The sequence below is a fragment of the Lemur catta genome, chromosome 6, assembly GCF_020740605.2.
Source record: "Lemur catta isolate mLemCat1 chromosome 6, mLemCat1.pri, whole genome shotgun sequence".
NCBI classification, from domain to species: domain Eukaryota; kingdom Metazoa; phylum Chordata; class Mammalia; order Primates; family Lemuridae; genus Lemur; species Lemur catta.
This window is the reverse complement of record NC_059133.1, coordinates 92,719,755-92,737,378: the sequence shown is the minus strand read 5'-3', so window position 1 is coordinate 92,737,378 and position 17,624 is coordinate 92,719,755. Positions and strand designations below refer to the sequence as shown.

The 17,624-nt window shown below is 37.9% G+C and overlaps 1 protein-coding gene across 1 annotated transcript in view; it reads left to right on the top strand.

Moving 5' to 3' along the window:
• LOC123640616 (antigen WC1.1-like) overlaps positions 1-17,624 on the top strand; it is a 44,004-nt gene that overhangs the window by 7,521 nt on the left and 18,859 nt on the right. Inside the window, exons 3-4 of the mRNA XM_045555207.1 lie at positions 3,838-4,146; positions 4,240-4,557. Coding sequence (XP_045411163.1) covers positions 3,838-4,146; positions 4,240-4,557 — 627 coding nt within the window. The remainder of the gene's footprint in view (positions 1-3,837; positions 4,147-4,239; positions 4,558-17,624) is intronic.

The window sequence follows — 17,624 nt, the reverse complement described above, 5'->3', positions numbered from 1 at the left end:
AGCCACCAGAGTAGCTGGGACCACAGGTGCACATCACCATGTCTGGCTAATTTTTCTATTTTTAGTAGAGACAGGGTAACACTCTTGCTCAGGCTGGTCTCGAACTCCCGAGCTCAATCAATCCTCCTGCCTCGGCCTTCCAGAGTGCTGAGATTGCAGGCATGAGCCACCGCACCTGGCCTCTCTCACCTTTTAATATGTTTAAAAATTTCTTCATCATTCCTATTAGTGGTCAAGCCTATTTTCTAATTCTTTAATTCCTTTGGTGTCATTTATAATCTTTCCTGTTCTTTGTAGTAGATTTTAATTCTGTTAAAACATTGTTTCTGGCACTTTTCAGTCCTACATGTCTCAAAGTATGCATACTCATGGAATCACAGTGCTTGACCAGAAAGAACTCTAACACATGCATAAGTAACAATGAGCATGCTCAGAAACTAGGGAATTATACTTTATGACATTTGAAAATTTTTTTCATTGTTACTTTTAATTATTTTCAAAATATGTTCTTTGGATGATTAAATTATCAATCTTTTTTTTTCTCCCTCCTTTAGTTTTAAAACTTCCATGGCCTAGGCAAAGAATTTATGAGCAAGACCCCAAAACCAAATACAGAACAACAAAAATAAATAAATGGAACTTAATTAAACTAACAACTTCCTGCACAGCAAAGGAAATAATCAACAGAGTAAATAGACAACCTGCAGAATGGGAGAAAATATTCACAAACTATACATCTGATAAAGGGCTAATATCCAGAATTGAAAAAGAACTCAAATAAATTGGCAAGAAAAAAACAAATAACCTCATCAAAAAATGGGCAAAAGACATGAACAGACTCTTCAAAAGAAGATAGACAAATGCCCAACAAACATGAAAAAATGCTCACCATCATTAATCATCAGGGAAATACAAATTAAAACCACAATGAGATACTACTTATGTCTGTCAGAATTGTCATTATTAAAAAGTTAAATAAAAAAAGATGTTGGTGTAGTTGTTGTGAAAAGGGAGTGCTTACACACTGTTGGTGGGAATGTAAACTTATACAACTGTTGTGGAAAGTAGTATGGAGATTCCTCAAAAAACTAAAAGTAGACCTACCATTTGATCCAGCCATCCCACTGCTGGGTATCTACCCAAAGGAAAAGAAGTCATTTTATTAAAAAAGACACCTGCACCCAAATGTTTATTGCAGCACAATTCACAATAGCAAAGATATGAAATCAACCTAAGTGCCCATCACCTTATGAATGGATAAAGAAAATGTGGTATATATTGATATATACCCATGGAGTACTACTGAGCCATAAAAAGGAATGATATAATGCAGCAACTTGGACGGAACCGGAGAACATCATCCTAAGTGAGGTATCTCAGGAATGGAAAAACAGATACCATGTGTTCTCACTTATAAGTGGGATCTAAAGGAAGGATCTATATGATCATAAAGAGCAGTAATAGACATTGGAAACTAACAAGGGGGAAGGGTGAGAAGGAGGTGAAGGATAAAAATCTACCTCTTGAACTATTCTGGTACACCGAAAGCCCTGACTTCAGCATGATGCAATTTATCCATGTAACAAAAAACACTTGTGCTCCCTACATTTTTGAAATTAAAAAAATGTAATACAGACAGTTCTTCATAATGGTTTGACTTATGATTTTTTGACTTTGTAATGGTGCAAAGGGATATGCATTCAGTAGAAATCATACTTTAAATTTTGAACTGTGATCTTTTCTTGGGCTGGCTATGTGCCATATGACTGTGGTCCCCAAACTCCAGGCTGTGGACCAGTACCAGTCAGTGGTCTGTTAGGGAAGGGGCCACAGAGCTCCACCACCCTCGCCACCCACCCAGTCCATGGAAAAATTGTCTTCCATAAAACTCAGGAAACAGGGTGGTGGTGGAGGGGGAGCTGCACATCAGGAGGTGAGCACCCCGCACCTCCTCCCCACTCCCATATGGAAAAATTGTCTTCCACGACACTGGTCCTTGGTGCCAGAAAGGTTGGGGACCGCTGCCATATGATACTCTCTGGGCAGTGGCAGCCAACCAGAGCTCCCAGTAAGCCTGTGATCAAGAGGGTAAACAACTGATACTCTGTAAGGTGCTATGTTGCCAGTGTTTTTTTGATAATTGTACTTTGTGTTTTTTCTATCCCATCATGTCTACAAAATTCCCATCTATGTCTCTTGCTTCTGAAGAAAATTACTCTTGAGAAAAAACTAAATTGCCCAGCATGAAGGCAGCATGTGGTTTTAATTTGCATTTCCCTGATGATTAGTGATGGTGAACATTTTTTCATATGTTCTTTGGGCATTTGTCTATCTTTTTTTGAGAAGAGTCTGTTCCTGTATTTTGCCCACTTTTTGATGAGGTTATTTGTTTTTTTTCTTGCCAATTATTGAATGCCCAGTGTACATGAGTTAGGACTTTTGTAATGCATGATCTCAACCATCCTGAAAAATAAGAAGTGAATTAGTGATGCAGTGAAATCATTAAAATTAGTTAAATCCACTGTCATTAAGAAGAAAACAGCTGGTCCAACTGATGTTGTGGAAAATTGTCATGTGGGTGGAAGACCAGACACAGAAGTGCACACTGCTTAGCCTACTGACTATCTGGGCTAAGACAAAAAGCTTTGATATGCTAAAAGCATGCTAATAATGTGATACATAGGCAAATGTTTATAGCAAGTCATGAGTGGTTTCAACATTTCAAAAGCCATCATAATTTTCATAATGGGAAGGTCAGCAGTGAGGCAGCAAGTGCCAGTTCTGAAGGTGCTGAAGCACATTTAAGGTAGGCGAGGCTATGAGGTGATGTTTGGTTTGTTAGGTGTGTTAAATGCATTTTTGACTTATGATATTTTAAACTTATGATAAATTTATCTGGATGTAACCACACTGTAAGTTGAGGAGCACCTATATATACTTCTAACTATTGGGTGGCTCTTATTCTTTCTTTGATTTTTAAAAATTTTCCTTATTCTGTCCTGCAATCTAGATAGTCTGTAAAATGTAAACTACAATTCACTTGCTCTCTTTATCTCTTTCTAATAAATTCTCCATTGTCTTAATAATTAAAAAACAAAAAATCTTCCAGCAATCCCACCTCTACCTGCACCACACTTGACTTCCTCAGCAGTTGCTTCTCATTTTGATTTTCTTTTCCATCCATCTGTATCTTTTAACGTTATTTTTTCCTTGCCTGAAGTGGGAGAAATGGGAGAGGGGTGGCAGGATTAAGTGGTGGACGCGGGGAGCAGAGGGTGCTGAAATGTGCTAAAAATTTCCTTAACAAGTATTTTTACCAAATATTTATGTTCTTCATCCCTATTGAGGCTTTTGCAATTTGGAAGGCTTTTCCAAATTATGACTGGCTTGCTCTCTGCTTTCTTCTCATCACTCTCCTTTTTTGCAGTACACCAGCTTATCTTGAGAATCCAAAGAGTAGAGGAATACATAGCTAACATAATGATAGGATTAAAGTTAGTTACTATCACCCTTTAGGATTTTCTAAGACTCCTGTATCACAGAAGAAAAGTCCCTGGTACGAAGTGATCAGCAAACTCACCTGCCTCCTTACTCTCACTGAAAGCTCATTCTTTCCCTGGTTCATTGACAAAGTCTAGGGCTTCAACATAGATGGCTAGGACCACCAGCACCCTTCTGCCCTGAACTCTTTGCCTCTGAGCTTCCTCAACATCTAGACTCATTGTGTACAACTGTTTCCCTACTTATATCACTTAAGAAATTATTGGAATTTTTTGCTATGAAAATTTTTCAGAAAAATAGAATGTGAAACTGTGTGTGTTCATTTTTATTCCTTAGGATTTGTGCGCCTGGTTGGAGGAGATGGACCCTGCTCAGGGCAAGTGGAAGTGAATCCTAAAGGAGATTGGATTCCAGTTTCTGATGGGAACTTCACAATTCCCACTGCCCAGGTCATCTGTGCAGAGCTGGAGTGTGGCAAGGCTGTGTCTGTCCTGGGGCACATGCCCTTCAGAGGGGCCAGTGGACAGGTCTGGGCTGAAGAGTTCCGGTGTAAGGGGCAGGAGTCTAGCCTCTGGTTCTGCCCTAGAGCGCCCTGTCCTGGAGGGACTTGCCACCACAGTGGGGCTGTTCAAATCGTCTGTTCAGGTGAGGCTCAGGGCAGGACTTTAACCTCCTTGCATTCTCTGTTGGGTTAAGAAGAACATGAGATTTTGCTGAATTCCTGTCTTCTCCTACCAGATTACACAGAAGTCCGGCTCATGAACAATGGCACCTCTCAGTGTGAGGGACAAGTGGAGATGAATATTTCTGGAGACTGGAGACCGCTCTGTGCCTCCCACTGGAGTATGGCCAACGCCAATGTCGTTTGCCATCAACTGGGCTGCGGAGTCGCCATCTCTACCCCAAAAGGAGCATATTCTGCGGAAGGAGGCAATGGGATCTGGAAAGACCGATTTCACTGCTCAGGGGCTGAGCCCTTCCTGTGGCATTGCCCTGTGACTGCCCTGGGTGTTCCCGACTGTAACCGTGGAAACACGGCCTCTGTGGTCTGCTCAGGTAAGAGAGAGGTCACTCGTACTCAGGATGCTCCTTAAGCAAAATGTCCCTAAGAGCAGAGAATGTGAAAAACTGACCTCAAAGGTGAGACAGTCTGTGTGTGAAAAATGGTTCTAATTGTTCATTCATTTCTCAAGTCCGGGCAAGAAGTATTAAGAAGGATAATATCTTTAAAAAATAAATGTTTTTATTTAAATGTAATTCATAGAGAAAAGTATACAAACAATAACTGTAGCTGAACGAATGGTAATAGTATGCACTGAGCCATGTAACCCCAAGCTGGAGTAACAAAGAGAACATCAGCAGTAACCAGGAGCCACCTTCCCACTCTGCCAATCAGTATGCACTCCCTCATCTCCAGTGAACATCACTCTCCTAACTTCCACAACCATAGAATATTTTTGCTGTTTTTGGAATGATATGTAAAATCTTACAGTATGTCCTTTTTGTGTCTTTTTGGACTCAATATTATGTTTTTGATTCATCTATGTTTTTGATTATAGAAGTGTTTCACTCATTATTATTGCCATAGAGTATCCCATTGAATGACCACATGACCATGTACTGATCCATTCAACTGATGGTGGGGATTTGAGTTCTTTCCAGTTCTTTTCAAGATTGATATATACTATTTGTACTTTTTTATGGGATACATGTGGTATTTTGTTACATGTATAGAATGTATAATGATCAATTCTTAACTATTAAAAATAATGATGTTACCAGTACTGTGACGTAATGACATTCAGTGCAAATATACATGCATTTACTTTGGGTATTTGACACTGGCCTTTTATTTCACTCTCTCAGTTGTGTTTGTTGGTGAGCCAAGTTCTTTATTTTAATATAGTTCATCAATTTTTTCTTGCAACCATAGTGCTTCTTATGTCCTGTAAAAGAAAACTCTCTACCCGGAGAGTCTCAATTATTTCTCCTACAGTATCTTCTAGAAGTTTAGTTATTTTTATTTCACATACAATTCTTCTGGAATTGTGCATGAGATATGCATATGATTTCATATTATTATGTAGATATCCAGTAGACACAGGATTCTTTCCTGAAAAGATCTTTCCCCACTGCAGTGCCACCTTTGTCATAAGCAGAATTCATTTATGTCAGAGACTTTTTATCTCTATTCTACTCCATTTTACCAGTGTTTATTGTTGCACCAATACCGCACTTCTGAAATTATTATTAACGTTGTAGTAAATCTTGATATGTTGTAAAATGACTCTTCTAACTTTGTTGTTTTTCTTTCCCAGTGTGTTGATCATTCTTGATCTTTTCCACATAAAGTTTAGAATTAGGTTGTCATTTTTCACCAAAAATAGCATGATGGTATATTGTTTGAGATTAGATTTAATCTACAGATGAAATTGGAGATAATTGACTATATTGAGTGTTCTAATTCATCTAGATTGATGAACTGTTTCTCTTCATTTGTTTACATCTTTAATTTCTCTTGGAGATCCTTGATACCTTTGACGAGGTTGCCTCCCAGGCATATTATCTTTTTATGTTGTTATGATTAGTACAGCTTTTAAATTTTATCTTACAAGTATTTATTGATACTATTTAAGAATACTTTTTTTTCGTGTACTTTATTTATTGAGCTTGCATCCAGCAGTGTTATAATTGGACTATAACTGCCAATAATCTAACTGTCGATTTTGGGTTTTCTGTAGTATGCATTTTCTACAATCATGTAGTCTACAAATAATTATAGTTTTATTTCTTTCTTTCTAATTTTTATACTTTTTTGGGCTTGTTAGAACTGATTTCAACCTCTAGTAAATTATTAAATAAAAATGGTGATAGCAGATATTAATGTCACCTTCCTCATTTCAGGGCAAGAAATTTCAATGTTCTACCATTAAGTGTGATTATTTGTTCCAGGGTTTTGGTATATGGCCTTTATCAGACTAAACAAGATCCCTCCTATTTCTAATATGCTAAGAGATTTTATCATGCATAGGTGTTGAATCCTTTCAAATGATTTTACCAAGTCTAATGAAATGATTATGTGATTTTTTTTTTAAGTTTTGTTAGTTGGTGAATTTTACAGATTTGATTTTCAAACTTTACACTAATCTTGCATTTTTGGGACAAATTCCATTTAGTTGTGGTGTATTAATTTTTATGTATCTTTGGATTCAATTTGCTACCTTTTTAAAATTTCAGAATATTATGAGGGTACAAACGTTTTGGCTACATAAATTGCTTTTGTACCATTGAGTCAAAGTTCTAAGTGTGCCCACCCCCCAGACAGTGTGCACTGTATCCATTAGGTGTGAATTTACTCATCCCCACCTTCCCCTCCCTCCTGCTTGATTTCTGATGAATGTTATTTCTGTATGTGCACGTAAGTATTGACTGATTAGTTCCAATTTAATTGTAAGTACATGTGGTATTTTGTTTTTCCATTCTTGTGATACTTGACTGAGAAGAATGGTTTCCAGTTCCATCCAGGTTAATATAAGAGGTAGTTCATCATTTTTTTATGACTGAGTAGTACTCCATGGTATACATTTACCACATTATATTAATCCACTCATGTATTGATGGGCACTTGGGTTGTTTCCACATCTTTGCAATTGTGAATTATGCTGCTATAAACATTCAAGTGCAGGTGTCTTTGTTTTTCTTTGGGTAAATACCCAGTAGTGGGATTGCTGGATCAAAATCTACTTTTAGTTCTTTGAGCTATCTCCATATTACTTTCCATAGAGGTTGTTCCAGTTTGCAGTCCCATCAACAGTGTATGAGTGTTCCTATCTTTCCACATTCATGCCAGCATTTGTTGTTTTAGGACTTTTTGATAAAAGCCATTTTCACTGGAGTTAAGTGATATCTCATTGTAGTTTTGATTTGCATTTCCCTGATGATTAGAGATGTTGAGCATTTTTTTCATATGTTTGTTGGCCATTAGCCTATTTTCTTTTGAAAAGTTTCTGTTCATGTTTTTTGCCCACTTTTTAATGAGGTTGTTTGATTTTATTCTTGCTGATTTTCCTGAGTTCTATATAGATTCTAGTTATCAGCCCTTTATTGGATGTATAGCATGCAAATATTTTCTCCCATTCTGTAGGTTGTCTATTTGCTCTGTTGATTGTTTCCTTGGTTGTGCAGAAGCTTTTAAATTTGATCGTCACTTTTAATTATTTTTGTGGCCTCTGTGATTGCTTTTGGGATCTTCTTCATAAATTCTTTGCCTAAGCCGATGTCTGTAAGAGTTTTTCCGACATTTTCTTCCAGAATTCTCATGGTTTGGGTTTAAGTCTGCTATCCATTGTGAAATGGTTTTTGTAAGTGGTAAGTGGTGCAGATCCTGTTTCAGTCTTCTACATGTGGCTATCCAATTTTCCCAGCACTGTTTATTAAACGGGGGTTCTTTTCCCCAGTGTATGCTTTTGTCTGGTTTGTCAAAGATCAGATGGCAATATGAGGATGGTTTTATATCCGGGTTCTCTGTTCTTACCCATTAGTCTATGTCTCAGTTCTTATGCCAGTACCATGCTGTTTTGATTACTATAGCCTTGTAGTATAGCTTGAAGTCTGGTAAATTCCTACCTCCCAACTTGTTCTTTTCACTTAAGGTTGTTTTGGCTATATGGGGTCTCTCTGGTTCCATACGAAGCATAGAATTATTGCTTCTAGATTGCAAAAAATGATGTTGGTATTTTAATAGGGATTGTACTGAATCTGTAGATCACTTTGGGCAGTGTAGACATTTTAATAATATTGATTCTGCCGATCCATGAGCATGATATGTTTTTCCATCTGTTTACATCTTGTGCCATTTCCTTCCTCAGTATTTCATAGTTTTCCCTGTAGAGGTCTTTTACCTCCTTGGTTAAATATATTCCTAGGTATTTTATTTTCTTTGTTGCTATTGTGAAAGGTATTGAGTCTTTGGTTTGGTTCTCAGCTTGACTGTTGGTATATATGAATGCTAATTTTTCATGTACATTGATTTTGTGACCTGAGATTTTGCTGAATTTATTTATTAATTACAGTAGTATCTTGGCAAAATCTTTGGGGTTTTCTAAATAAAAGATAATTTCATCAGCAAAGAGCAATACTTTGATCTCTTCTTCCCTCATTTGGAGACCCATGATTTTCTTGTCTTGTCTGGTTGCTCTGGATAGGACTTCTAGCACTATGTTGATGAGAAGTGGTGATAGTCAGCAACCTTGTCTGGTTCCAGTTCTAATAAGGAATGCTTTCAATTTTTCCCCATTCTGTATGATGTTGGCTGTGGGTTTGTTGTGTATGTTTTTTTTTAATTTTTTTTTTTTTTGAGACAGAGTCTCACTCTGGTGCCCAGGCTAGAGTGTCGTGGCATCAGCCTAGCTCATAGCAACCTCAAACTCCTGGGCTTAAGTGATCCTACTGCCTCAGCCTCCCGAGTAGCTGGGACTACAGGCATGTGCCACCATGCCCAGCTAATTTTTTTTCTATATATTTTTAGTTGTCCAGATAATTTCTTTCTATATTTAGTAGAGACGGGGTGGTGCACTTGCTCAGGCTGGTCTCGAACTCCTGACCTCGAGTGATCCACCTGCTTCGGCCTCCCAGAGTGCTAGGATTACAGGCGTGAGCCACCATGCCCAGCCATAAAAAGGTGTTGAATTTCATCAAATGCTTTTTCTATGTCTGTTGAGAGGTTCATATAGTCTTTGTTTTTACTTCTATTTATGTGGTGAATTACATTTATAGATTTGAGTATGTTGAACCATCCCTGCATTCTGGGATGAAGCCCACTTGGTCATGATGGATTATTTTTTTGATGAGCAGCTGAATTCAGTTTGCTAGGATTTTATTGAGAATTCTATCATTATCATCTACATGCATAAGGGATATTAGTCTGTAGTTTTCTTTTTGTTGTTGGGTCCTTTCCTGGCTTTGGTATGAAGGTGATGTTGGCTTCGTAAAACATGTTGGGGAGGATTCCTTCCTTCTTGATGTTATGGAATAATTTCCGCAGGATAGGTACTAGTTTTCTTTGTAGGTCTGGTAAAATTCGAGCGTGAAACCATCTGGTTTAGGAATTTTTTTTTTTGCTGGAAGATTTTGAATTGTTGCTTCAATTTCATTACTTGATATTGGTCTATTCAGGAATTATATTTCTTCCTGATTGAGCTTAGGGAGGCTGTGTGTTTCTAACAATTTGTCCATTTCCTCCAGGTTTTCAAATTTATGTACATAGAGATTTTTTTTGCATTCATAGATGAAATTTTGTATTTCCACGGTATCAGCTGAATTTCTCCTTTTTCATTCCTGATTGAACTTATTAGAATCCTGTCTTTTCTACTTCTGGCTAATCTAGCAAGAGGCATGTCAATTTTGTTTATCTTTTCAAAGGATCAACTTTTTGTTTCATTAATCTTTTTTATAGTTTTTTTATTGTCAATTTCATTTAGTTATACTCTGGATCTTGGTTATTTCTTTTCTTCTGCTTGGTTTGGGATTGATTTTCTCATTTTTTGCCAGTTCCTTGAGACAATTCATTAGATTGTTGATCTATCTTTCTGTCTTTTAGATGTAGGCATTTATGGCTATGAATTTTCCTCTCACTGCTTGAGCTGTGTGCCACAGATTTTGATAACTCGTATCCCCTTTATCATTTAGTTCAAAGAATATTCTCCTTTCCCTCTTAATTTCCTCATTGACTCACCTATTGCTCAGCAATAGGTTGTTTAGTTTCTATGACTTTATGCAGAGATGAGTGTTTCTGTTGGAGTTTATTTCTAATTGTATTTCACAGTGGTCTGAGAAGATGCATGGTATGGTTTCTATTTTTTAAATTGGTTGAGACATGTTTTGTGGCCTAGGATGTGATCAGTCTTAGAGAATGTTCCATGAGCTGATGCGAATAATGTATATTCAGTGGTTTTGGGTAGAGTGTTCTGTAAATGTCTGTTAGGCCCATTTATTCTAGAGTTCTATTTAAGTCCATTATTTCTGTCTTTATTTTCTGTTTGGAGGATCTTTCCGGTCTTTCAGAGGGGTGTTGAAAATCCTGGCTAATTATGGTGCTGGTGTTTATCATTTTGTTTAGATCAAGTAGGATTTGCTTTATGAATCTTGGTGTACCTGTGTTAGGTACGTAAATATTTAGAATTGTTATGTGTTCTTGTTGAATTGTTCCTTTTACCATTATATAATAACCATCTTTGCCTTTAATACTATTGTTGATTTGAAGTCTATGTCATCTGATATGAGAACTGTGACAGAAGCTTTCTTTTGTTTTCCATTTGCATGGAATATTGTTTTCCATCCCTCTACCTTGACCCTTAATGAGTCCTTGTGGGTTAGATGTGTTTTCTGGAAACAGCATATACTTGGCTTGCATTTTTTTTATACATTCAGCCAGCCTATGTCTCCTCAGTAGGAGTTCAACCATTTCCATATATTGAAAGAACTGATAAGTGGGGTAGATTTCTGTTCATCCTGTTAAGTAGAACTTTGTTGCTTTGTTTTATGTCTTGTACCACTGTGGTATCTTCCCTTTGACCTTTAACTTTCGTGTGATTTTACACTGGTGTGTGTCTATTGTGCTGATCTGTGTATAATACAGTTCTGAGTACTTCCTGCAGGGCAGGTCTTGTCTTGACAAATTCCCTCAGTGTCTATTTCTCCCTCATATGTGAAACTTAGTTTTGCAGAATACAAAATTCTAGGCTGGCCATTATTCTGTTTGAGAATACAAGAATGGGGCACCAATCCCTTCTGGTTTTTAAGGTCTCAGTTCAGAAATCTGCGGTTAGTCTGATTGGTTTTCATTTATAAGTTACCTGATGCCTTCACCTTACAGCTTGTAGGAGCACCTCTTTGTGTTTATTTGGGCCAGTCTGATGACTATGTGTCATGGTGCTTGGCTCTTTGTGACAAATCTCCCAGGAGTCCTGGAGTACCTGGATATCTAGATTTCTAGCAAGGCCAGGATAATTTTTCTTAATTATTACCTCAAATAGATTTTCCAACCCTTGTGTATTTTCTTCTTCACCCTCAGGGAACATGATTATTATATTAGGCCTCCTTACATAATCCCATATTTTGTGTAGGCATTGCTCATTCCTGTTATTTCTCTGCTCTATCTGTTTGACTGACTTGTTTAATTCAAAGGTATTGTCTTCAAGATCTGAGATTCTTTCTTCTGCCTGATATAACCTATTCTTAAGGCTTCACACTATGCTTTGTATTTCCTTGAATGAATTTTTTATTTCCAGAAGTTCTGTTTGATTTTTCTTTAATAATTCAATTTCTTTAGTGAATTTTTCATTCATTTCCTGCCTTGTTTTTGTGGTTTCTTTATGTTGGGTTTCTACTTTCTCTTGTATTTCATTTAGCTTCCTAACAATCCATGTTCAAAATTTGTCATCTGTCATTTCAATATTCTGACTTTGGTTGATATCTATTGCTAGATAGCTGGTGCTCCCTTTTGAGGATATCCTATCACTCTTATTCTTCATACTTTTGGAGTTCTTTCACTGATTCTTTCTCATCTGGAGCAGCTGTTGCTTCTTATTTTTGGATTTTCTTTTGTTTAGATAATGACATGCCCAGTTTATTCTCTGAGCCAGTAGGTGCTGCCTGTGGGTGAGAATCAACCACATCCTGTTTGACTGATTCAGTAAATACTGTAAAGGGTGTGCAAATTGTCCTCCCTGTCAGTAGGTGGCTCTTGCCAGAAGGAACAAGCTGCAGTGTTGTTTTGGGTCTTGTGACCATCTCTAGTCCCTCAGGGGAAGTACGCAAATGCCCCAGGTGGTAGGTGGGGCCTTGGAAGTTCAGGTGAGTCCTTCTCCACCACAGCAGAGATGAGTGGGGGACTGAGTCTGGATGGGCAGGGTTGGGTGAGCCTGCACTCACACTCCACAAATGCTGGCAACAGATCTGTGTTGGTAGCAGTCAAAGGTCTGCTCCCTGCCTCTGGGCAAAGCTGCCAGGGAGGGGCTGAAACGGCACCACTCAACCAGAAAGTCTGTGTGTGGAGGTGGGGGTGTCTGAGACCCACAGTCCAGCAGTCTGGATTAGGCCTTGCTCCTTTCCACACTCCCGTATTCCATAGTTTCTCCTGAGCCTCTGCTGGTAGGCTGGATCTCAAGCCAGCTGAACTCCCCTACAACTGTGATGCAGGCTGGGAGGTTGACTGCCCCAGATTCAAGCCTGTGCTGGGAGTGTGGCCCTCCCATAGGATTAGGGGTGCCCCATAAACATACTGCAAATATGACCCACGCTGCACTCTCCCTCTTGATCTGCTCCTGTGGACATTCACACCTTGCAAGACTAATTCACAAATATCCCATCTATGCCCACAATTTGATTGAGACCTAGGGGCATGGGATCTGGCTGCAGGCCTGTCCCTAGGGCTCTGGAGATCAACCCCAGGGAGAAGTGCATTGGTCCCGGAGTCTCCCATGGGGTGCCCAAGCTGATTTGCTGTCCCTCTGCCTTAGGGCATGCCCTACTCTGCTAGAGTCACTGGGCAAGCAGCACCAGGGAGGGCTGGTGGGCAGGAAGCTCACAGTTCAAACACCCCTCAGGCCACTGCAGGACCCCAAAAGGAAAGGGCTAAGCCCTATTCCCTGTGGAAGCTTCTGTGTGGTGGCTCAAGTATCTCTCTCAGTGGCTGCAGGTTGGGGAGGGGAAGAGGAGAAAAAGTGTCTGGGTGGAGGAAAGTCAGCACTCTGGTTGTCTCTGAGACTCTCTCTGGGAGGCAGTCTACCCAGAATACCCAGAGAATAACCAGGCTCTGGAGTCAGGCAGATCACCCGGGACCCACTGGATCACTGTGGCTCCTGCAGTCTGGGCCAGAGTTGGGACTTGTTTGTGTGGGAATGAGCAAGACAGAACCTGAGGAGTTGAAGCCACCTGGGGAGGACAAAGGTGCCTGGTGAGTAGAGAAACAATATAACACCTGCCATCGAGGCTCAGATCTGTGGGGCAGGAGGTGCCCTAAGGGGGCTGGGAATCTTGTGTTCTGTCCACAAGAAGCTCCCAGCTCACTGGCAGCAGGAGTCCCTGGGCTCATGTGGACAAAAGGTCTCTCTAGCAGTTTAGGAGCCCACTTAGTGTCTGAGATGGAGGGAGGGAGAAACCAATCAACTGCTCCACCTAACCTCGCTGGTCTCCAAGCCTCTTGGGGGTTGATCTCCACCAATGCCTTTCTCCTGCAAGTTGTGCTCCTCAGCCTCTTCCCATCAAGTCTCCTGAATGCTCTGGCATCCTTCCTTCAGACCTTCATCTGATATATGTTTGTCTGTCTGTTTGTTTTTTCTCTCTCATCTAAAACTTCTCCTTCACACTGAGATGCTCTGGCTGGTGTTGTCTCTGGTCTGCCATCTTAGAGCTTCTTGCTACCTTTTTTTAAAATCATGAATTCTGCATCCACATGGACAGAGAAATTGCTCTGTCCTTCTTTCTTCTAGTGTCCTTGTCAGATTTTGATATTAAGATTTTGCAATTCCCATAAAATGAGGTGGAATTATTCCCTCTTTTTCTTTTATTCTTTGGAAGATTGGTACTTAATTATTTCTTTATGTATTGTTAAATTCTTACTGTTAAATAATGACAAACTTACAAAGAGTTGTAATAATCATATTAATAACCCCATTTTATCCTTCACTCAGATTTGTAAATTGTTAATATTTTGCCATATGTATATGGATTTATGTCTGCCATATATTTATGTACCTGCACACACACACATACAGAATTGTGGTTTTTTTTTTTTTTTTGGTTTGTTTGTTTTTATCCCTGAACAGTTTGAAAGTTACTTATACACATCAGGTTTCTTTACTGTTTTGTACCTCAGCATGTAATTCTTTAGTATTAGAACATTTATTTACATAACAATTATATAGTTATCAAATTCAGGGAATTTTAATTTGACACAAATTATTAAGTGTTTACTGTAAAACCCATCTGGGCTTAGGATCTGTTTGTTTTTTATTTGTGTGGTTAGTTTTGTGGTTATTGTTGAAAGATTCTAATTACAAATTGAATGTGTTAAATAAATAAGACAAATTTTCTATTGGCACTTGTGTCATTTTTTTTTTTTTTTTTTGAGGCAGAGTCTTGCTCTCTTGCCTGTGCTAGAGTGTTGTGATGTCAGCCTAGCTCACAGCAACCTCAAACTCCTGGGCTCAAGCAATTTTCCTGCCTCAGCCTCCCAAGTAGCTGGGACTACAGGTGTGCACCATGACGCCTGGCTAATTTTTTATATTTTTAGTAGAGATGGTGGTGCTTTTGCTCAGACTGATCTCGAACTCCTGACCTCAGGTGATCCTCCCAGCTCAGCCTCCCAGAGTACTAGGATTACAGGCACAAGATACCACGCCCAGCCTTGTGTCATGTCTAAGTGGTGTTTTTCAAAGAATTTGTCAGATTCTCATTTCAGATACATATTCAAAAGTATTGGCAAAAGATTATTCATAATAGCCTCTTATTATCTTTTTAATGTCTGTAGACTGTGTGGTAATATGCTTTTTTCTTTTTTTTTGTCTTATCTTTTTTCTTTCTTATTTAGTCATGCTCAGAGATTATAAATTTTATATCTTTTCAGAAATATTTGGCTTTATTGATTTTTTCTGTATATTTGCTTTATATTTCATTGATTTCTATAATTCCCTTTATTATTTATTTGTTCTACTTTCTTCAGTTTGGGTTTGATGTTCTTTTGCCTTTCAGATATGAATACTTATGTCTTTGATTTTCAGGTTCATAAAATTTTTATTATATCTATTGAAATTAATACATTTTACTCTAATCACAATTGGGTACATATGTTTTGATTTGTTGTATTTTATATTCATTTAGATAAAATTTATTCTAATTTCTATTGTTTTATTTAGAACAACTTTTAAGTTCCAGATAACTGAAAATTTTCTAGTTAGTGTTTTGTTATTAATATCTAGTTTAATTCCATTATGAGAAGAGAAACTACTCAATGTGCTTTCAAACTCTGAAAAATATATTGAGATTTATTTATGTTTTAGCATATGGTATCTTTTAATAACTACTTCCTATGCCCCTGAAAATGTGTTTTCTATATTTCTTGCTGCAGAGTTTTATGTCAATTAACCAGATTTGTTAATCATATTATTCAAAGCTTTTCAGATATCTACCCATTTTTGTATGTTATTCTTTCCTTCAGTTATTGACAGAAGTGTAAAAAAATTTCTAAATCTATTTTTTTATGTTAAGTTTTCACTTCATGTATTTTAAGTCTTGTTTTTAGTTACCTAGACATTTAGACTAGTTTTTTCTTCTTGTTATATATTAGCCCTTTATAATTCTGAAATATGCTTTATTTCTAGTAACTTTCCTTTCCATAAAGTCCACTTTGCATGACATTAGTATAGCCATACCAAATTTCTTTGCATGGTATTCCTTTTTTATCATTTTGTGTTTTGTCTTTATGGTGTGTCTCTTGAAATTAGCATAATATTGAGTTCTGCTTTTTTTTTTTTTTGGAGACAGAGTCTCACTCTGTTGCCTGGGTTGGAGTGAGTGCCGTGGCGTCAGCCTAGCTCACAGGAACCTCAAACTCCTGGGCTTAAGCGATCCTACTGCCTCAGCCTCCCGAGTAGCTGGGACTACAGGCATGTGCCACCATGCCCGGCTAATTTTTTTTCTCTATATATTTTTAGTTGGCCATATCATTTCTTTCTATTTTTAGTAGAGACGGGGTCTCGCTCTTGCTCAGGCTGGTCTCGAACTCCTGACCTTGAGCTATCCATCCGCCTTGGCCTCCCAGAGTACTAGGGTAACAGGCATGAGCCACCGCGCCCGGCCGAGTTCTGCTTATTTTTGATACACTCTGACAATCTTTTAATTGAATGGATATATGTAGTTCATTTACCATTAATGCATTACTGATACATTTGGAGTAAATGTGCCATACCCACATTTCTTTTTATTTTTTATCACTTGTATATTCCTTTTTGTGTTCTTACTTGCATTCTTTTGGTCAAACCAAATATATTTTATTATGGCATTTTCTTCTCCATTTCCTTATTTTTTTAATTTTTAGAATGATTGCCATTTAACTACAGTTTTATATTTTCAATCTCACTTAATATTATCATGCATGTTTTCAAAAAGTTTATTTTTAAATTGACAAAGATTATATATATTTATCTGGACAACATAATGTTTTGAAATACGTATACATAGTGGAATGGCTCAATTGAGCTAATTAACATATGCATTACCTCACATACTTATTTTTTGTGGTGAGAACACTTAAAATATATTCTCTTTGTGATTTGCAAGAATAAAATACATTGTTATTGACTGTAGTTGCCATCTTGTATGATAGATTTCTTGAACTTATTCCTCCTATCTAGCTGAAATTTTGTGTCTCTTGACCAACTTCTACCCATTCTCTCACTCCCCCACTAGTCCCTGGTAATCACCATTCTACTGTCTGCTTCTATGCCTTCAACTTTTTTATATTCCACATACAAATGAGTTCATGTGGTATTTGTCTTTCTGTGCCTGGCTTGTTTCACTTAACATAATGTCTCCTAGTTCATTCATGTTGTTGCAAATGGCAAAATGTGTTCTTTTTTACAGGCTGAAGAGTATTCCATTTTATTTATCCATTCACCCACTGATGAACACTTAGGTTGATTTTTTATCTTTGCTATTGTGAATAATGCTGTATTGAACATGGGAGTGTAGATATTTATTTGATATACTGATTTCATATCCAAAGGATATATACCAAGTAGTGAAACTGCTGGATCATATGGTAGTTCTATTTTTAATTTGTTGAGGAACCTCCATACTGTTTTCTTTCTTTTTTTTTTCTTATTTATTTATTTATTTTTTTGAGACCGAGTCTCACTCTGTCACCCTGGATAGAGTGCAGTGATGTCAGCCTAGCTCACAGCAACCTCAAACTCCTGGGCTCAAGCCATCCTTCTGCCTCAGCCTCCTGAGTAGCTGGGACTACAGGCATGTGCCACCATGCCCGGCTAATTTTTTGTATATATTTTAGTTGTTTGACCAATTTCTTTGTATTTTTAGTAGAGATAGGGGTCTTGCTCTTGGCT